General features: G+C 40.4%; 1 protein-coding gene across 4 annotated transcripts in view; it reads left to right on the forward strand.

Moving 5' to 3' along the window:
• Nucleotides 1–21,993, forward strand: part of Ralgapa2 (Ral GTPase activating protein catalytic subunit alpha 2) — a 259,063-nt gene that overhangs the window by 52,458 nt on the left and 184,612 nt on the right. For all 4 annotated transcript variants that reach the window (XM_055602595.1, XM_055602598.1, XM_055602597.1 and 1 more), the window contains exons 4-10: nucleotides 3,669–3,726; nucleotides 10,458–10,501; nucleotides 11,777–11,954; nucleotides 13,726–13,841; nucleotides 14,959–15,097; nucleotides 16,803–17,002; nucleotides 20,197–20,424. In XM_055602595.1, the coding sequence (XP_055458570.1) occupies nucleotides 3,669–3,726; nucleotides 10,458–10,501; nucleotides 11,777–11,954; nucleotides 13,726–13,841; nucleotides 14,959–15,097; nucleotides 16,803–17,002; nucleotides 20,197–20,424 (963 nt within the window). The remainder of the gene's footprint in view (nucleotides 1–3,668; nucleotides 3,727–10,457; nucleotides 10,502–11,776; nucleotides 11,955–13,725; nucleotides 13,842–14,958; nucleotides 15,098–16,802; nucleotides 17,003–20,196; nucleotides 20,425–21,993) is intronic.

Consider the following 21,993-nt stretch of genomic DNA (forward strand, 5'->3'; position numbering starts at 1 on the left):
CTTCCAGCTGAAGTTTGAAACAAAGCTAGAGGGAGCATCTGGGCCCCTGATGTGGACTGCACTTCTTTTAGGGTTCCAGTCTTTTAATCTGATGAGAATAACATAATTAATAGATATTATTGTGGGACTTACATGTATTAGAGTTTTTAAAAATCTTTTTTAGGGAGCTACTTAATAGTAGCTTCTTATGGTTTCTTGAGAATATGAGAAGGTTTGGAAGGCAAAAAGGGAAGAGGGAATGATACAATAATTATATTACAATCTCAAAAAATAAAAGTAGTAAAACATAGAAAAAATATTACTGTGGCACACAAAAAGATGTGTTGCTCAGATTTTCCTTCCATTTGCTACCTACAACAAGAGTGGCTCCATCCGATAGCCTCTAGCTGCTGGGCCTTCAGCTTTTCCACTGGCCACATTCTCCTCTCCACAAACCTGGAGTATAGGGGCTCACTTCTAGTTGCGTGGGACTTGGCTCCAGAGCCCTTTCTTAGCTGGTAGTGCATGGCTCCCTGCTCATCCTGTTCCTCCCCATTCCTTCTCTGCTTCTATTCTTCTGTCTGTTGTTTCCTGGAACTCCATTGCAGCAGATTTTCCAAAGAGCTTGTCTTGCCATGATTACTGGTAATTTGTTACCAAAGACAGTGACCTGGGCCCTGTTGTGGTTATAGGTGGCTCCTGAGTTTTTTGCTCTGGCCGCAGACGAGACATGGAGTCCCTCATTTCTAGTCCATTACAGAGCTGTTGGTGCTGGTGGTGCTCTCCAGCTGGCTCTGCTTATTTATCTTTGTGGGCTTTTGTTCTTATGTATTGTATTCCATAGCCATGGCATAGGGTGGGGGTGGGTAGAGGGGCATTAAAGATTATATCCTTTTGGTAGGACAAGGCTCATGTGAATTTTTATTGTCATATAGAGCAGGACTTCCTAATCTTTTTCAACTCATGACCCTCTTTTGTCAGGGAAAATTTTTTTCAAGACAGGGTTTCTCTGTGTAGCCTTGGCCTGCTTTGTAGACCAGGCTGGCTTTGAACTCACAGAATCTACCTGCCTCTGCCTCTGTCTCTCATACCCAGTGGTTGTCAGAGAAATTTTTACTCAATCCTGAGTATATAGATGTAAATATATATCTAATTCAAACATTTATTGATAATAGATCACAAACTTATTTTAAAATAATTCTTTGGTATACATATAGTCTTACCATTTGTTAAGGATGGAATCAAATTTCCATACTAATGAGATAGATGTGCTTATGTATTTTTACCTTAAGAATTAGATCTTTGCTGAATATCTGAAGTAAGATACACCATTCTTCAGAGCTTTTCACAGTTGACCAGTAGTTTTATTTTATGATTGTCAATGCTGAGAATGCCACTCTGCCCAAATGCATAGGATGAAGTGGCAGAAATACATTACAGCCATTTTAGAAATTACTAAAAATTCTCTCCTAATCTTGTGCCACAATTCATTTAATGATTTTTGCATCACCAACTCAACCAACAGTTTTAAGAGTTAAGCACACTAATGCAATGCAAACCAAAGTTACAGTAATTTGATACTTAGGTTCTGAAGAATGTTTGTAGGAAAGTAGTGAAATCTTTGTTGCCAATGATCAAACCATTATGTTTCTATCTGAGCAGAAAGTGTTGTGCACTTGGTAGACCACTACAATTTATAATTTATAATTTATGTCATCTCAGAACTGAGCTGTGGTGTTTCAGGTAGCATTTGCTGGCTTTGCATGCAGAATGCAATGTGCATGCATGTGTTTGTGTTCTGTGTGTAGAACCAAGGCTGCTGTGCGGTTGTACAGTGCAACATAGTCAGACACTGCCAGCAGCACCTTGGATGCATTGTACATGTTTGACTTTGAATTCCTTTTTGGTTGTTGCATGTTTAGAAACCCAGTATTGTTGCCAGCTTTCTGTTACTTCCACTCTGATAGGTGATCCTATTTCGAGCTGTACCCCACAGTTTCAGAAGCTTAGCTTATAGAGAACTGACTTTTATTGATGGGCTGTAGCACAGTGGTAGAGTCCTTGTATGGCAACTGTGAGGCTTTCATTTGGGTCCCTGACACCACAGTCAGTCATACAAAAAACAAGTAATGTGGATGTGGCTCGGTTTCAGCTGAGGTTCACATCTTCTGATTGTCTTTTTTAAAAGTGTATTTTTTTTTTAAACCTGTGTATGGTGGCCTACCCTTTTAATTCTAGCAATCAGGAGACAGAGGAGGTGGATCTGTGAGTTCGAAATCAGCTTGATTTACATAGTGAGTTCTAAAACAGCCAGGGCTTCATAGAGAGATGCTGTCTCAAAAAGAAAAAAATGAGTTATGTGTATGTTTATGCATGATATGTATGTATGTATGTGTGTGTATGTGTTTATTTGTGCATGCTTATGGGTGTGACTACAGGTCAGGTGTTGTGCACTTGGAGGTCAGAGGACAGATGTTGGTTCTTGCTTTCCACCTAGTTTGAAGCAGGCTCTTCTGTTGTTCACCACTGCTCACAGCAAGCTAACTTCAGAGGTCCTCCCGGCTGCCTCTTGTATCCCTGTAGGATTGCTGGGATTATAGAGGCATGCATCTGTGGGATGCAAGAAGAGGGATTTTCATCCCACAGTGATATCGTAATGTATTATTAATGCCAAAAGATGTATTTTGACCATTTGCATTTTTTCTTTTTTTACGTTTTAAAAACAGGTAGTTGCTGGGCCAGTGAAATGGCTTAGTGGGTAAAGGTATTTGCTGCTAGCTGGACATCTCTTCAGTCCCAGTTACCCACTTATTTAAAGAGAAAACTGACTCCCACAAGTTGTCCTTTGATACTCCCCCATAAAAAATAAAAATGCAATGAATATTTTAAGTAGTTATATTCAAAATAAAATAATCTTATAATCTAAGCATAATTTATCAGAATATGTTCTAGAGTAGGGGGAGCTCATTCGCATCAGTCTTCTGAATTTTTTTGAAAGCATAATAAAATTTTTTAAAAATTATTTGAGAATTCATGCATGATTATGATGCATTTTGATCAAATCTACTCCGTTTCAAACTCCCCTATAGTTCCTTTTTTCTCCCCTCCCACACACTTCTTCCCTCCCAACTTTATGTTTTTAAATCCACAAATTATTTAGTGCTTCTTGTAGGTGCATGGGTGTAGGACCATCTTTTGGAGCATCAGGAGTCTTCAGGGCATGTTCCTGGAGAAGCTGACTGTCCATCCCCCAGCAGCCAGCCTTTGGTAGTGAGGGCAACCTTTATTAGCCCAGTCCTCTTATGCTTCAGAAATTTGTCCTTTACCCACCAATGGGTGCTTCCATAAGTGTAATTCTTCTTTGTTTCCTTGTTTGTTTGTTTTTTGTTTTTTGTTTTTTTTTTTTTTTTGAGACAGGGTTTCTTCGTATAACTGCCTTTGCTGTCCTGGAACTCGTTTTATAGACCAGGCTAGCCTCAGACTCATAGAGATCCGCCTTCCTCTGCCTCCCGAGCACTGGGCGTGCACCACCATGCCTGGCTTCATAAGTACAATCTTAAGACCTGCTTGTAATCCTCTGATTAATATTTATTTACTTGTGTGTTGGAAAGAGGTGAATAATATGGGCCTGTCACAAAAATGTATTGCATTTGTTGTTTAGTTTCTTTTTATCTTTTTTTATTTTGTAGAAAATACTGCAGTTTCTACCTGAACGAATTTTCTTTCGATGGCATTACCAGAGTATAGGTAAGATGAAAGCAAACAATGTATTAGTGATCTGGATATCTACCAGTTGTGGTTTCAGCAATGCTTTATGGATAGAAATAAAGGCATGGGGATTAAAATCAAACCCAACTTGGACTGTGTGGGAAAGTACCTCTCCCCACAACTGATTAAAGTGCAGAGAATAAGTAACTGTGGAGTGCTCAGCCCTAAGTGGGTCATCTCTGTCATACTTCCTACACCAAAGGCTCAGGAGATTTCTTAGAAAAGGGTATGGAAGGAATCTAAGAGACAGAAGTTGGGGAAGGCTATTACTGTACTCATGAACTCACAGTGGCTGCAGTTGCTTGCACAAGACCCCTACAAGATCAAGCCTGTTAACATTCTAGGATGGATGGAGGAAGGGTTAAAACAACAAACAAACAAACAAAAACAAAAAACAAAAAAGAAAACCCAGAGGACATAACGTTGGGAGGGGCTATAGTGTATAACAAGGAGCAGGAAGTGGGAAATTGATATGATCAAAAGAGATTGTATAGATGTATTAAATTCTCAATAAAATAAATTTTTAAAAGTTAAATCTCTTATTCTGAATGTGCCCTTTGAGCGGTAGTGTGTGGCCGCCCCAGGAGCATGTTGAAGATGCACAGTTTCAGCCCCGTTTGGCCTTCTGAACACTGTGGTCTCTTAACGAGATACAAACGTATTCCTGTGTACATCAAGTAGAGAAGCACTGATCTAGAGTATTTTCTTAATAATTTACATTATTCCTTTCCCAAAACAGTTGTTCCCCAAGCCTGCATTGTTGATTCAGAATTCCGTCATTTGAATACTTTAAGATGTGGCAGCCAGTGGGAACTTGAAATAAAGCAAGTATCAGTGCTGTCCCTCCTGCCTAGGTCCTTATGTCTGACAGCAGCTGCAGTTTAAAATGCCCAGGCTAGCTGGAACATTCTCGAGTATCCATTGTCAATTCTGCATGTGTTTTAAAGGTTCCTGCTTCAGTCCTTTTACCTGTGAGAGTCTGCCATGGGATTCAGTTTTTCTTCCATATCAGCTGGCTACATTGGAGGAAAGTGTGGACTTTGGAAAAGAGTCTTACTTTATTTGATAATTCATGCATTCCGATGTTTATTGAGGGAGAGACAAACCTTTGGGGACAGGAACAAAGAGCACATCACCATTTTCCTTTGGCTGGGCCTCTTGCTCCTTGTGTAGATAGATGAGAAAAGTAATTGCAGTGTAATTGTTGCTGTGAGGGGAATATAGTGGGACAGGAAAAGAAAGACTGAATAGCTCTTCCCAGGAAAAGAAAGAATAGTTTTTCCCAGGAGAGTTGAGGGCCCTTAAAGAGAAGTTGCTTCCACCTGAGCCTTTGGGAGAACAGGTCTTCCTGTTTGGGAGAGCAACGTGTACAAAGTCAAAGAACCTGGGAGAAAAATGGAGATCAGTAGATACTAAAAAATTCAGAGTTCTAAATTTAATTTAGGATTGCTTCTGTGAAAACAGGTAATAAACTTCTACAGAAACTGAATTTGAGTTATGCGCTACAAATTTAAATTTAAAGAAGGTACGGTATATATTTGTATACACCCATGGAACTCAGTCATTATTCTGAAAGAGTGTCTTACTCTTTAAATCTTTCAAATAAGTGAGGAGAGTTTTTCTTTAAATCTGAGCAAGTTTGCTCCAGCATTTCTGTTTAATTGAACTTTGGAATTATATATTTAAAGTAAGGTAAAAAATTTAAAACTGTAAAGTATCAGCTAAAGAGGCGCCCCGGGGATTTGAGGTTCTGCGATGCAATTGTGCAACATTCTTGACCATTTAGGTAGAGTCGTCTCTAATTTGGTTTACAACATTTATATGAAGATCACACTCGTTTTTCTCAGATAGCACTTCAGACTGTCTGAAGATTAGTGGGCTCACCTCAGTGTGAATAAAATATCCTAAAACTCTGAAGATTAATTTCCATTGTGCTGTGAAACTTTGCAAATCCTCTGGGCAGTATATAGTATTTTCTTTAATTTTGTCTAATGTCATGAAAATGAGTTGAAATTGCTGACACTATTTATTCTTTACCCAGTGTACATCTGATCAAGAATGAGCAAAGGCCTCAGACTTCCTAAGCTGGGATCACAAAGTCCTACTTTTCTGAGCTGTTGTAGTCATTTTACAGTCTTATTTATATGGGACATGCAAAGCTGTCTATGCCGAGTAGCGTAATCGTTGGAAGTATGATCATTTGCATATAAAGTCATTCTTATCGTTGATGCTTAATGCTTGAGGCAAGTGGAGTTTTTAAAGAGATTTTTGCAGTATTAATCTAGTGGGCACTGATGGCATGTGTGACACCCGCATATCCCCTCCTTTGATCTTTAGGCTAGCTATACTTCGGAAGCAGACTTGTTTTTAGTTGTAAAGATTTATTTTTTTTAAGCTGTGTGTGTCTGTGCACATGAACGCCAGAAGGATTCAGATCCCCTGAAACTGGAGTTATAGATGGTTGTAAACAGACCAGTGTTCACGAGAGCAGTAAGCACCCTTACCTGCTAAGCCCTCTTTTCTGGCCCCTTATTTTGAAGTGTAGATCGTCAGTGTGTGTAGTGACGTACAATCTAAATAGCTGCGAACATCCACAGGGCTTAGTGTCTTTGTAACTCCCCTGGAGAGCTAGACAGGAGCCGAACAAAGTGAGCTAGCTATTAGTTTTGGAGTTTAAAACCTGAATGCTTACTGACTGTGGAGTAACCAAGTCCCAAGTAACCTTGTCAGTTGTGGCCCACAGTGTCCACGTGGAGGCTGTTCACTATTGCTCCACAGAGGAAGGGTTCACTTTTCACAGCCTTTTAGATTTCAGGACTGTTGTTAAGAGGTTGTGTATTTGTCATTGTACACATTTATTTTGTGTGTCTTCTGCCTCTGTCATCCTTTCTAGTTTACTTGAGTTTGTTAATCAGTTTTTTGTCACTTGAGGTCTGGACTGAGTTAACACTAGAAGCTGAAACTGTAAGTAAGACCACAGGTCTCCCCTGAGGAGTGTAGTATGCTGTGACCACGCATGACACATAACATGTGAGTGCTGTGTCTCCCAGCTGTACCTCGCTTCTTGACAGTCAGTGTCTAGCACCCTTGCCAGCAAAGTATCTGCTGCTGTACAGAATGGGACTAGATAGAACCTGGTGTTGTAATCCAGGGCAGCATACTGTCTTGTGCTAGAACTGACAACTCACCGCACAGCCAACCTAAAGTGAAAGCAACTTCCACCCCCAGCTCTCCAGTCTACCTGAGTACCCACATTTTATCAGGAGGAGGAGGAAGGAAGTATGAAACATCAGTTGCCGTCATGCTGCCTGTTTCTTGCCCTGTCATTTTGTTTGTCTGTAGCAACCAGAGATATTCTGTGTCTCTTTAAACAGCTTTTAAAGGGAAGCAATAGTTTGCAATTTGTCCTTGTTTGGGTTTTACTTTTTAATTATTTTCTATTGGAAGGGCAGTGAGATGGCTCAGCTCGTAAAGGTGCTTGCCACCAAGTCAGATGATCTGATTTTAACCTCAACAAAGAGAAAACTAAAAAGTTGTTCTCTGACCTACCTACCTACCTCCCTCCACACACACACACACACACACACACACACACACACACACACGCACATATACACAAATATAAGTAAATACAATTTAAGGCCAGCTTTTTGCTGTAAATTAGTGAAGTAGAAAACATATTTCAAGTCTGTGTTTTGCAGTATTAAGTAAACATGGGTCCATTGTCCCAGGTTTATAGAGGAGCTAAGTGATGCTAATCTGTGACTGAACTCTTTGGAGAGTTCTGTGGCTGATTATGAATGCAAAAGTGTTGAAGCTTTTCTTGCAGTCGGGTTTATGCTTGTAAATTACAGTGGGCTAAAGCAGCTGTTTGACAGTAAATGAGAGCTGGCAGAGAGTGGTGTGAAAACTGGTGATGAGGTGGGAACAGGCTGTACAGCTTCCTTGTGTGCCCATGTGACATCAGCACAGGACTAAGGTTCCATGAGTGTCTTCTCTGAAAGGGGTTCCTGTGCACAAGCATTCACAAAGCAGGTTTCCTACCTGGTTCATAGTGCAGTTGTGCTTGTTTAATGGATGAAAACCTGTGCTTGGATATGTTTTATAGCAAAAGTGTTAAACATGAGCAGTCTTTCAACTTAGAGAGATAGGACTCAGGGGGAAAAAACCTTCATCACTATGCAGTATTTGGTTATGTATTTTATATGTCTTTACTAAGTCTACTTTCCTCAGGAACGTGTCCCTCAGGAATATGGAGATAAGATCATGGCCTTTATTTAGTGCTAATTACAGAAACGACTCAGCACCCCTCTCCTTGGACTGTGCCAGCTTTTTGCCTTGTTGTCTCATCTCCCTTTTTTCATGGCCATGTTTTCTCCTGGTCCTTTTTGTTACTCAGAAGCTCATTATTTCTCTTCTCCATCTTCATGTGGCTTCCTGGTCTTTGTTATTATATGGATAGCTGTCTACTCACAAACCTCCATCCTTCTAGTCTCTTACATGGGCACTTCTAGGCCACCTGTTCTGGTTTTTTATTTTTTTTTATTTGAAAAAACAGCCTTAGTGGGGGTGGAATAAACAGAATATATATAAAATATTATCATTACCCTAAAATTTTTTTCATTTTCCTTAGTAATCCTTTGCTTCCTTTCTTCCTTACTCCAAGCTCAATCACTAATATATTTTCTCAAGATTCACTAGATATGATACTGAAAGTTAAATCCATAAAAGAAAAAAATTGATAAGTTGGATTTTATAATATTTATCTTTAATAATTATTCTAATATTTGTACCAATAAAGACACAAGAGGCGTAAACTGAGGTAAAAACCTGCGGGCTCAGCTAGGTAACTATTTTCTTAACTATATACAAAATATATATTTACAAGCCTGATTCTACACCTAAACGGCTAGCTCTTTAGAAATCTTTCTGTGTCCTTACACCTAGCCAGTTTGCCTTTCTCCTGAGCTTCTTCAAATCCATGAGAGCTCCTGAGCACTCACCTGTGTCCTGCCAGCTGCTTCTCTATTGTTCCTGCAAGCCCAAAGAGAGCACTTCTCTCTTACCTGGAGTTTTTACTATGAAGGTTCTTTCAAGCCCAAAAAAGAGAGCTCTCAATTGCTCAATGGCAGTAGAAGTCCCCAGCTCCTCCTCTATACTTTGGGCAGGCTGAACCATGTGGTGGTGGTGGTGGTGGGGGGCTTCAAGTCAAATCATTAGGGCTGAACCATTTCACCTGATGGTGAAGCATCCCAAGGGCACCCAGCTGACTTTGCCTCAGGCCATAGAGTAAAGACCATGAGACCTCTCTAAGCAACCTACCTTAAACTAGGCAGTAACTTTCCATTCTTCAGCATTCTTCTCTATGGAGGCTTTCAGAGGCACACCCAAGCTGCATCTCTTCAGGACACACCCAATGCACCTGACATCCATGTAAGCTATATTTTGCTTACATATTTTTAAGTTCTATTTTGCTAACAAATAGGTTTTCTATGTACAAAAATCAAATATCCTGCAACAGGGTTTCTCCAAATCAAAAGAAACTAGTCTACCTTTGCATTTTGTAGTTTTATTTAGAAGAATCATGTACACTGTTGTTTTTTGTTTGTCATCTGCCTTGGCTAGGGTTACTATTGCTGTAATGAAACACCAAAAGTAACTTGCAGTGGAAAGGGTTTATTTGGTTTACATATCCTGAATCACAAGCCACTGCGGGAAGCCGTGGTAGGAGCTGATGCTTACTGGCTTGGTCTTTATGGCTTGCTTAGCCTTTTTTTCTTATAGAACCCAGGGCCCACCAGTCCAGGGTGTTAATTCCTGCTATGGGCTAGGCCCTCTCACATAAGTCACCCGTTAAGAAAATCCCATATGGGCTTGGCTAAGCCTGAGGTTATGGAGTCATTTCTCAATTGAGGTTCCTGATGATAGCTTGTGTCAAGCTGACATAAAACTAGCCCTGGCTTCCCACACCTTGAATGCCTGTAGTCTCGGCACTCTTATGAATAGGTGGCACTCTGAAAGCTACACAAGCAAGAATAAGTTCCCAGCTCAGTTCCAGCTTGATTTCTCTCTCTTGCACCCTAGCTGTCTGATATCTTCACTAATAAGGGGGTCTTATCTAGTTCTGGTGGACAACCAAGAAGAACGGCAAACACTTGTATTGTTTGGGACCCTTCAGGACCTCTCATTTCTGAGGTTTTTGTCTTTCTGGGCCTGGGTGACTCACTCTAATTTTTTCCAGTTCCACTCATTAATTTATAGATTTAATTTTTTTCTTTAAAACTAAATGATATTCCAATGTATATATGTACCAAATGTTTATTAACCAACCAACCAACAAAACAAACCCAGAACTTGTCTATTGTGATGTTGTTTGCCTTTGAAGGTTACAAAACTGTTCTTTAAATATATATTTTCTGTTAAGAACCCTTGTTGCTCTTACAGAGGACCCAGGTTTGGTATCATTCACCCACAGGTTGGATGGTTTACAACTTGCTGTAACTCCAGTTCCAGGGATCCACCTCGGGCCAGTTCTGGGAAACTGCATTAACAATGCACACACATATATGCACATGCATGCATACATATGTCACATCTACACACATACATACAAAAATAGAATAAAGTGAATATAGGTATTAAATATTACCTCATGTAATTTAAATATTTATTTGTATATTCTATTTCTAATCAATTGTTTAAACTTCCAGGCTCAACTCTAAAGAAGCTTCTACACACTGGAAATTCTATTAAGGTAACCCTTTTTGATGAAAGTAAAATGGAATGTTTCCTTACATTTTTTTTTTTTTAGATTTATTTATTTTATTGTGTGTGTATGAGTGTTTTGCTAGCATGAATGTATATGCACCACAGGTGTGCCTGGTGCCAGCAGAGGTCAGAAGAGGGCGTTGGATCCTCTGGAACTTGAGTTATGGATGGCTGTGATTAAAGGCCATGGAAACTCCTCTAGCATGTTTCATTCACATCTGATAAACATGTTTTTCATTCTCATTTACTTGTGTATCTTCTTTTATTTAAATCGTTCTAATCATTTAGGAATACAGAAATGGAACAATGTGTGTTTTTGAATTCTAAGAATAGGGTAGCGATGGAAACAAGTGTAGAGTCAGAAAGGGGCATGTTTGTTCATTTTCTGTGGGGTACTGCTCACCATTCAGATCTTGGTGAAGGTGTGGGAAGCTACTGAGTGTAGACAGGAGGCAAGAAGGCTGGAAAGCAGCCCCTTGTCACTCAGCCAGTTCTTCCGAGTCTCATTTAGTGCCAAAGAACATATACTAACATGGCTGAAATTCTGCTCTGTTCTCTCATAGTATAAATGTGGAAGGAGAACATCTCTGCTGTTGCTCCCGTGGACAGTTGGGCATTGATGACAGGGAGACTGTTGTAGAATAGTATTACAGAATGAAATACTATTAATAGCTGGGTGGGAGCCAGCCACTGCTTTATGAGTCTTCTGCATAAAGCAGAAGACTTCACCTCACTCAATCCTGCCATTTTGCAGATGGGGCAACTAGGACATGGAGAAGTCAGATGATTCTCCATGCATCACAGCTAGAAAGTAGTAGGGGATGAATTCGAACACAGGCCCCCTACTCCAGTGTCCACGCTCTCATCTTTGTGGTGTATTGCATCCTTGCCTGTCACTGAGGGAAGGCCCTGTGGACTTCAATGATACTTTTATCTCTCTCCTTCTCTCCCCTCCCTTTCTCCTCTCTCTGTCTCTCTGTCTCTCTGTCTCTCTGTCTCTCTCTCTCTCTCTCTCTCTCTCTCTCTCTCTCTCTATCTCTATCTCTATCTCTTGCTTTGAAGCTCAGGCTGTCCTGAAACTTGAGATTTTCCTTTCTCAGACTTCCATGTGCTGCGATTACAGGTGTTATACCACCATACCTGTGTTTCTCTCTGTCTCTCTCCCTCTCTCTGTTTTCTTAAGATTGATGCTACATTACAGAGCATTTCCACAAATATGTGTTAAATGTTTGACTTTTGTTGCTTTTAATTTTGTTTTTAGATAAGATGTGAAGGAATCAGACTGTTTCTTTTGTGGCTTCAAGCACTTCAGACAAACTGTGCGGAAGAGCAGGTGCTGATTTTCGCTTGCCTGGTGCCTGGTTTCCCAGCTGTCTTGTCATCCAGGGGTCCCTGCACACTGGAGACACTCATCAACCCCAGCCCTAGTATAGTTGATGGTAAGCAGCATTAGCAAGCGTGACATGTTGAAATGACTATTTTAATTTTAGTTTATGTGTGTGTCTGTGTCTGTAAGTATATGTCTCATGTGTATGGGTACCTGAGGAAGCCAGAAGAGAACACCAGATCCCCCAGTTGGAGTTGTGAGCCACCTGACCTGGCTGCTGGGAGGCAAACCTGGGTCTTCTGGGAGAGCAGCAAACCAAGTGCTGTTAACTTCTGAGCCTTCTCTCGAATCCCTGAAATTGCTCTTGAAGTTATCTTGAGGGTTTTCTTGGTGTTGATGTTCTTGAATAGAAATTCTAAGGAAGCCTGAAGAGAAATGATTCCTTGTGGCTCACAGAGGATTCCTAAAGGCATAATCTTGGCCATGGGCTCAACTCAGAGTACCATGAAAAAAGAATGAAAAACCTGGGGTGCACTGAGTGGTGACATAAACCTGTGATCAGAGCTCTTGGGGAGTGGAGGTAGGAGTATCAGGATTTTAAGGTCAGCCACCATTACCTAATAGGCTTGAGACCAGCCTGGGCTAGTTGGGAGATTCTGTCTTAAAAACAAAGGAGGCTAGCCTGGACTATATGGAAAACTCTCTTAAAAACAAACAAACAAACAAACAAACAAAAAACCAGAAGAGAAAAGCTGGAGTCTACTTTCTTTTAAATTATATTAAGAAAATTTCTGATGTGACAGAAACAGAAATGGAATGCAGGGTGCAGATGTTGGCTACAGTGTGAAATAGCAAGTATATTTTGTGTCAGCTAATGAAATGTAAACCAGTCTTCCCAAACCACTGTCTATCATTCTCATCACTATTGTTCCTTTAAGAGGCCATTCATTTTACTTTGCTGTTGTAATGAAAAGATGAGTGTTGGGCTATATAAAGTTTATTATTAGCCCTAAGATTATCACAGACGTGTTATCTAACCCACTATCACAAATAATAATAACCCACCTGTTAGATTTTTTAATTGCCTTATTTAACTTGGGCTGGGTAGATATTTCACTTACGTTGTCTCAATAACCTTACCGTCCATCTCCCAGCACCCATCCAGTGCCATCCACCTTAATCATTTCTGTCTGGACTACCTTTCATCCATAATCACATGATAATTGCTTGTATTCTTCATCTGGGCCTTTTCACACTATTATTGGAGTCCTTCCTCCCAGCCCACATGGTTTCTTCTCCATACTAACCCATTGTGGTATCCTCTTTCTTCCTTTCCTCCTGTTTGGCTATTTCCCTTGATTCTCTTGCACCCCAAAAGATTCTTTTGTGCCCCAAGCCCGGCAACCTTAGCCACACCTACCCCATTCTGCCCTGCCCAGGTATAGGCTGTTTAACCAACAAGTCAGATATTAATGACTTAGGCAGGTTTACTCAGCGAGGATAAGTTTAACCAGAAATTGAGGGCTAGGTCAGAACAATCCCCAACACTTTGCTAGCTGTGGTTTTCCATGTAGCATTTCTAGAAAGACTTTATGTGGCATCATTGGACTCTTGGTGCCCTGTGAGTGTTGACTTACTGTATAATACTTCATTGCATTGGATTTTAGGCTGACTAAGACAGATTGTGAATGGGAAAGAATGGTCCAGAGGGAGAGAAGGCAGTGTGGACGTCTGTGCTGCCTTGAAGCCCTCGGACATAATGGTCTGGGGTTCATATGAGACGGTCCAGTAGCTGAATAGATGTGTTGCATAGAGACCATTTTAAAACCCTTATTTAAAATTTAACTTTGGTGAATAAGCACTCATTATTTTCTACCTTTCAGCAAAAATATACCCAGAAGAAATCACCCCACTTCTGCCAGCCATATCAGGGGAGAAGATTGCTGAGGACCAAACCTGCTTTTTTCTTCAAATACTGTTGAAATATATGGTTATTCAGGTCAGAGGAAATTCATGGCTGTTTCACTGATGGGCTTATTTTCATAGGAAGGAGAGTTACTACCTTTTTTTCTTTCTGTGTCTTTATTTCTTGCCCTGAGGCAATTTTAAACACAAGGCATGCATTGTTGCTGGGACACTTCAGCAAGACTTGGTGTGAGTACTTTAATAAAAAAAGAAAAAGAAGAAGAAAAACACACATCCTTTGGTGATTTCATACACAAATGCACTATATTTAGATCATTTTCACACCTCTTCCTGAATCTCCCCCTCTTCCATTTTCCTTACAACTTTTTTTTTTTTTGGAGTCAGAGTCTCACTGTGCAGCTTGGCTGGCCTGGAACTTGTTATGTTGACCAGGTTGGCCGTGAACTCGCCTTTCTCTGCTTCCTGAGTATGCCACCTCACCGAGTTCCTCCTCTTTTAAATAATCCACTGAGTACAGTTAGAGCTGCCTAGATGTGCATGGGTGTAGGACCACCTACTGGATCTTGGGCAGCCTACCATGGACCACACTGCTGAAGAAAACTGGTTCTCCTTCACCCAGCAGCTGTCACCTGCCAAAAGCTCCTCCTCTGTCCGTTTCAGAGTATTGGCTGGCTTGACCTTGTGCAGGCTTCTGTGACAGGCCCTGCCATGTCTAGGAGGCAACTATTTTGCTGTTGTCCTTCCTAACCTCTGACATTTAGAATTCTCGACTCCCTCTTCCAAGATGTCCCCTGAGCTATGTGGAAAGAGTTGATACAGGGATTCTTTGGGGCTGAGCATTCTGCAGTCACTTAGTCTCTGCACTGTGAACACTTGTAAGTCTAAAATAACCACCATCCACCGCTGAAGAAGCTTCCAGCAAGAATACTTAGAAGGCAGTTTGATAGTGTGTCCCTTCAGCAAAATAAGTAAGGTCTGCCTTAGGGCCTATGGCACCCAGTCATAGGTTCTTGCCCAGGTTTACAATACCTGGAATTCTTACCTTCTTTTGAGCTTTGTTGAGATATGATTTAGTTATTATTATCAATTGAAAACTTACAAAAGAATTTCAATCTAACATCATTTCATGTTTGTATATGTTAATTTAAACTGTAAATATGCAAATGTTCTTTCCTACATATTATCTAAAGGCTGCAAGCTTGGAGTGGAAGAATAAGGAGAATCAAGATACTGGTTTTAAATTTCTTTTTACATTGTTTCGAAAGTATTATCTTCCTCATTTGTTTCCATCATTTACTAAGTTAACCAACATCTACAAACCTGTACTTGGTAAGTAGTGGATGGTTCTTATGTGGGTGTCATCCACAGGGAAGCTGCACAGTAGCTTTCATAGTAATCCTTGTGACTGTTTTAAAGCAGAGTAGTTACATATGTTCATAGTGAATGGTAATGCTCTTGTGAGGAGTTAAAGTTACCTAATGAACGATTCAATTATGTGAACTCTCTAAGAGGCTTTACATCATAGAAATAAAGAGAACCATGGTTTCTATAAACATAATTTAAGCTATGTCATGTTTTTTTTTTTTTTAATATGTTTGCTACCTTTTAATGTCACGTTTTGCATTTCTTAGTCTTATCTTATGGGTGATGAGTTATAGTGATGCCGTGCCCTGTGCTATGGCTAGGTAGGCCAGCCCGGGTCTCACAGCTGCTGGAGGGATACACTTTTGTTAGGACTTTTATCTCCCAGGATACTGACAGGTGCTTCTGGAGGGAGATGGCTGAGTGATGGGACAGTTAAAGGATAGGAGGTCCCCAGAAAGCTGAGAAACAGAAAGGAGCATTAACTTAGCTCCTAAAGTTTCCTTTTATAATAAATTAGGATTCACAGGATGGAATCATTTCTTAAAGTAGCGGAAATATAAATCTTCTCCCTATAAAAACAGATGAAATTAGATGGATAATTAAGAATAGCTGTGGAGGAGAACAGGCTGCAAGGGACTGCAGGACATGCCCAATTGATTCACGCCTGTGTGCACGTGCACACACACACAGACTCAAAGACATACAGACACATGAGACAGAAAAATAGCTAAAGCCTGGTGAATGTAAAAAGTTGTAGAGTACTTGACTTTTAGTGGGTATTGAGACCTATATTTTGTTATATAGATATTTTTTGTTGTTTTATATGTGTATATATATGTGTTTATATGTGTGTGTGTGTGTGTGTGTGTTGTATGTGTTCATTGTAAAACACCATACATTGCTGATGTTGCTAGGTTGAAAGTTATGTATTGAAACTGGTCATCATGGCCCATAACTGCAGTCTTGGGGCTTGGAAACTTGAGACAGGAAAACTGTAAGTTAGAAGCCAGCCTTGGCTACATGTAGAGATTCTATAATAAAAAATAAACAACAACAAAGTTATGTATTGTCAATGTTTTTGCCTCACCAAGGTACTGCAGGAATATAGGAAGTAGTTAAGATCCAGGGTGGGACGCAGAGCAGATCTCAGATCCAGCCACACAGTATTCATACTTGATGAAACTTGATAAGAAAAAGTGATGAAATGTGAGTTTCTGAATTCATTTAGATGGAAAGTCTTGACCTCCTGAGTGTAGGGATTACAGACTTGTACCACCATGTCCAGCTTTAGATTTTTTTGTTTTTGTTGAAGTTCATGTATGCTTTCACATTTTTTCCAGCCATAAAATAACATTAAATTAGGTATACTAACACTGAAGATATAGTCACTGCTGTATTGTATAGCTTTCAGAATTGTTAACAAGACCAACTAGTGTGGCTGTGGAGTGTTGCAGTATGTGAGCAATCATAGCCACTCCCTTTTATTTATATTGAAGGCAAAATCAGAACCAAGCCTGCCAGAATATGCTATTTTTAAACATTTATGGGTCATCACTCTTAGTTGCTATCCAAACAACCAAATATATGTTTATTAATTGGAACTGGTCATAGGGATTATGTAATGTTAAGATTCACTAACTTAACTGTGTTTCCTTTTTCTTTCTATCAGAAATCCCCCACTTGAGACCAAAGCCAGTATATGTTTCTGTGACTCGAGATAATGAAACAGTTTACAGTACAAAAATTCCATACATGGCAGCTCGTGTTGTTTTCATTAAATGGATTGTAACTTTCTTTCTGGAAAAGAAGTATCTAACTGCAACACAAAACACTAAAAATGGGGTTGATGTATTGCCTAAAATCATCCAGGTATGGCAACCATCATGTTAAACTCTTTTTCCTGCATAGTAAACTAGTACATTAGCAAAGTAACTGATGATTAGAGCTGTGGGTCTTATAGGTTTTGGTTTACTGGCTCACCTGTTTGCAGGCCTCAGGTTTCAGAGGAATCTTTGATCAGAAGCACTTGCTCTACAGTATTGGAATTGCTCTAAGAAGGCAGCCTCAGGGGCAAGGAAAGCTCTGAAAGTACAGCTCTGCGGGTACTTTGCCTCCCTTCTTTTTCCTTTGTTTAAATGTTGTGTCTTCTGAGCACAGGCACAGGGTCTTGTCCTTCTCTGACCCATCACCAGTATCTGGAAGGCCCTCAGGTGGCCTATGGAGACAGCTCATGCTGTCATGTATCCTCTGGCATCTCAGGAGAGGGCATTGACTGGCAGTTCAGCATCGGGGGGGTAGTTGCCTTATTATGATGCTTTTCCTAGAGACAAGGCCACCTTTGCCTGAGGCCTTCAGAAAAGTCTTGCTAGGTAGGAGGGCCTTCAGTGTGTGTATGTCTTGGAGCAGGACTGTTTTCAGAGCTTAGAGATCAGTTCCATCACTTCATGGGGGTTGACTATTGTTGTCTCTTGTCCCCAAGAACAGGGCAAGCAAGTGTAGTGCACTTACTGCAGGTTTTCCTTTGTCACGGAGGTTCCAGAAATAGGACATTGCTCCAAGCTGGGAGAATGTATAAGCTGGAGGAGGAGGCAGATCAGTAGCTGCTGCACTTCAAGTCATTGGTACCTTGGTGCAAGGAGGCACATCAAGCAGTTCAGAGCCGGTGGGTCCATTGTAGAGAACTTACTGGAGACCCAGAGGGCAAACCTGTTTTCAAAAGAACCTCGGGGATAGGAAACAATATGAACAACAAAGGGCTTGCTGAAAGATATTTCAAAACAAAAACTGCATTTTATACTTTGAAAGTTAAAGGATAAAGTGAAAATGGTAATGATTATGTTTTTTCAAAGTTTTTATTCATATTTATGTTATGATGTTCTTTCATACATCTGAAGTGAATGAGCTGAGTGGGGGGTGCACATCTTTAATTCTAGTCCTCCAGAGGTTGAGGTAGTTGAGTCTCTGTGAGTTTGAGACCAGCCTGCTCTACAAAGCAAGTTCCAGGACAGCTGGGCTATGTAGAGAGACCCTGTCTCAAAAACAAACACAGCCACCAAACAAAATGACAAAAAAAATTTACTGTCCTTATTAAGGTTACTAAAACTGTTTTCAAACAATACACTAGTTTTGTAAAGCACTTTAAAATATTTTAAATTTCTGTTTTACAAAAGAATTCACATGTTTGCTACAAAGTACTTTTGCTGTATATGAATTATTATTGGTTTTCTGTTCTCCAAGTGAAATCATGTCCTTTTCTTGGTCTAAACCTAGTACTTTTGGCAAGGAGAAAAACAGTTAATAACTTGCCTTGTAGACTTATCTGCCCTAGTACTAGGTAAATCTGAGCCTAACAGATTCTCTTGTTTAGGCACATGTTAGTTAGCTTTTTGTTACATGGCAAAAATACCTGAAATAGTCAAATAAAATATTTATTTTTAGCTCATGCTTTTAGAGGTTTTAGTCCATGGTCATTTAGTCCTATTCATTTGGTTTTATTCATCATGGGTTGAAAAATATTGACACAGCAAGGCAGCTCAGCATATTTATTTGTATAACTCTTTAGTTATAGTAATAAAATTTCACTTTTACTTAATCCAAGACAGTTTTTCAGTGGTCCATTAGGCACATGGGGTGACTGGGTAGAGCAATGATAACTCTGCAGAATTGCGTATGTTTTTCTGCTGACTCCTGCTGTAGTAGTCTCTGTTGTTCTTGAACTTCACACCAGCATGATAGGATGTGCTCACCAGGTTGACAGATCAAGATAGAGGAGCTAAGTGGCATCACACTCAGATATCACCAACTTGAGAATGAGTGTTTCTCACTATGAGCTCTGGGGTTTGAGAGGATAGCAGGGTGGCGGAAATTGAGGTATAGAATAAGGGACAGTTGTGTTTTTCTGAGCTCTGGCAGTGCTGGTCTGGTCCTGACAGAGTGCCATTTTCATTGATAAGGCTTCTTCGTGTGCCAGAGGACTAAAAGTCGTCTGTGCATTGACTGTGAGGATGGACTCATGTCAACAGTAGCAAAATTTTAGCTTGATTCTAGTACATGGAGATGGACCTCCTCTTGGAGCCAGTTCCTAGTAGTTGGCAAGTACTTCATCCACCGAGGATGTACTTCATCCACTTAGGTCTGGAGCTTATGCTTAAATGACTTGATCCTACATAATTCTTAACGCTATTTTATTTATTTCACTGCTGTAATATAAACCACCTCAAAACTTAGTGTCTTAAAGTGGAAACCCTCTAACCTTATTTTTTAATTTTATTTAGTGGGACAGAATCTGGTTTGATACTTCAAGTGTATTTCATGGGCCCTTGGGTGGTGATCTTAGCTGATGGATGGTTGGTCTATCCATCCATTTCATCCACATGCCTGTTCCTGCTAGTTGGAGAGAAGACTGCCCATCTGCAACTAGTCTGTGCTGTCTCACTAGTGAGGTCAATGGATTTCTTATATGGACACTGGGTGCCCCAAGAATATTGCTTTAAGAGATAGAAAATGTTAACTGTTAGCCTGGGTCTGGTGATTCTCCATGCTTTTGTTGTAAGCCTTCTCAAGTTTCCACACGTATAGAGCCCTGGTGTGATGATGGCACACATTTCATTAACACATTAACTTATTCTGTGATTCCACATGTGCAAATTAAACTTTTTAGCTGGTAAGACTTCACAGTCCTCTTCACTGAAATAACTTGGTAGTTTTCCTACTAAAGTCACTGAGTTGAGAAAAGATTATTGGTTAATTAGAAAATTGTTAAGTAGGGGTTCAGGGCTTCGTGCTGGAGGCAGTTGCTGATGCTTACATTTGTGTAATACCCTGTGCGATTGGTACTACCCGGTTGGTGGTAATTAGATTACTTGGAAATAAGGCAAAACCTGGGTCTGAGAGTATGGATCAGTGGCAGAGTACAGTCTCACATATATGAAATTGTGGGCTCTTTCTCTAGTACTGCAACGTTCACAGAACCCAAAAGGCGATAAGCAAGACAAGATTCACGCTCTGGTAGGTGCTGGTGAGTGGGAATGCTGATTGCTGAGCTGTGTGATGGCATTTTCCAGACTGTTGGTGGCGGTGCAATACAAGAAAAAGTGCCAGAGCTGGATGGTGCTGGGTCCACAGAGCAGGACAAAAGCCATTCTAACAGTAGCACCTTGTCTGACCGGAGACTCAGCAACTCCAGTCTTTGTAGCATTGAAGAGGAGCATCGGACCGTGTATGAAATGGTGCAACGGATCCTCCTGTCAACACGGGGTTATGTGAATTTTGTGAATGAAGTGTTTCGGCAGGTCAGTGTGTGTTACATATTTTGAAGCTGAAGTCATCTTTGTTCTTATGAATCATCTTCCCATTGCTCTAACACATGCTTACAGGCATCAGCTTGAATACAGAGCTGTGTTTTGTCTGTTTCAGAGGTTCTAGTTCAGGGTCACTTGGTCTTGTTGCTTTGGACTGGTTTATCTAATGGATGAGTGAGAAAAAGAAAGAGCAAGAGATCAGAGTCCTACAGTCTTCTTTGAGGGCACACTTTTCCATGACCTCTTAAAATTTATGCCACTTCCCAGAAGTGCCAAGCAAGGACCAAGTGACACATGGGCCAGTGGGAGGATGGGGTCATTCCAGATGCAAACTGTAGTGTTACTGTTTTACTTACAACATGGTAAGCAATTGCTGAAACTATAGAACTAAGAATGGCCCTTCCAGTCCCACTTTTAGTTTGTCACAAGTCTTTATAAGCCAGAATTTTATTTTTAATTTAACAAAGGAAAATTCAACAATCACTTTTATGTTCCCATGTCACACTCAGCTCAGAGGTAGGCAGGTAGCAGTAAACCCAGTGTTCTCAAGGCTGCAGTGCCTGCACAACCCAGGGCACTTCCAGAGAGTTGTGCTTTCCCTCAAGTGTGTAGGACACGGATGTGTGATAGAAATATTTGTGGCACAGGAGAAAAGAGATGAATGAGTAAGGGAGGAAAGGAGAGACAGGCTCCTTGTCAAGGACTCTGGAATAACATGCCCCAGATAGAAAAGGTGCTGGGAAGAGCTAGAGAGAGAGAAGGGAGAGGTTGGAAGCTGGGCAGCAGTCATGATGCCACAGGTTTGCAGCAGGGGTGGTGGTCAGTGCTGGACACAGCAACTTCTGGGATCAGTGTTGACTGGCATCGTGTGGATAGCCAATTCTACTACATTATAAATTTATCTTCTAAAAGAAAAATGTACCACTGAGCTAGGGTGAAAAGCCTGTGATTCTAGTATTTGGAGGTAGAGGCATGAGGATCAGTAGTTTAAAGCAAGCCTTAGCTACACAGCTAGCTTGAGATTACCATGGGCTACATGGGATCTTGTATCAGAAACAAACTGACTGAGTAAGTAAGTAAGTAAATAAATAAATATATTGTTATCAGAAATTGATTGGGAGTCATAATGTATAGAGTTGTTTAATCTTAGTTTTGTATTCAACAAATCTTTCATCTTGGTTCCTTTTAGAATACTTACTGTGTTGGATATTGTGCCTTTTTTTTTTTATTTTATTTAATTTGTCATTGAGTGGCTTCAAGAAGGCATCCCAAAAGTTTCTTTTCTTTTCTTCTCCTTCTCTTCCTTTTCCTTCTTCCTCCTCCTCTTCTTTCATCATCTTTGTCCTTCTTCTTTCTCCTCTTTTTTCTTCTTTTCTTCTTCGTTCCTCCTTTTCCTCTTCCTTCCTTCTTCTTCCTTCTTCTTTTTATTTTCCTTCTCCTCCTTCTTCCTTTTTTTCCTTCTCCTTCCTCCTCTTTCTCTCCCCTTCCTCCTTCACACCCCCACCCACCACTACTTCTTCTTCTTCTTCTTCTTCTTCTTCTTCTTCTTCTTCTTCTTCT

Source organism: Psammomys obesus, unplaced genomic scaffold (assembly GCF_907164565.1).
Source record: "Psammomys obesus unplaced genomic scaffold, mPsaObe1.curated_primary_1811, whole genome shotgun sequence".
Lineage (NCBI taxonomy): Eukaryota > Metazoa > Chordata > Mammalia > Rodentia > Muridae > Psammomys > Psammomys obesus.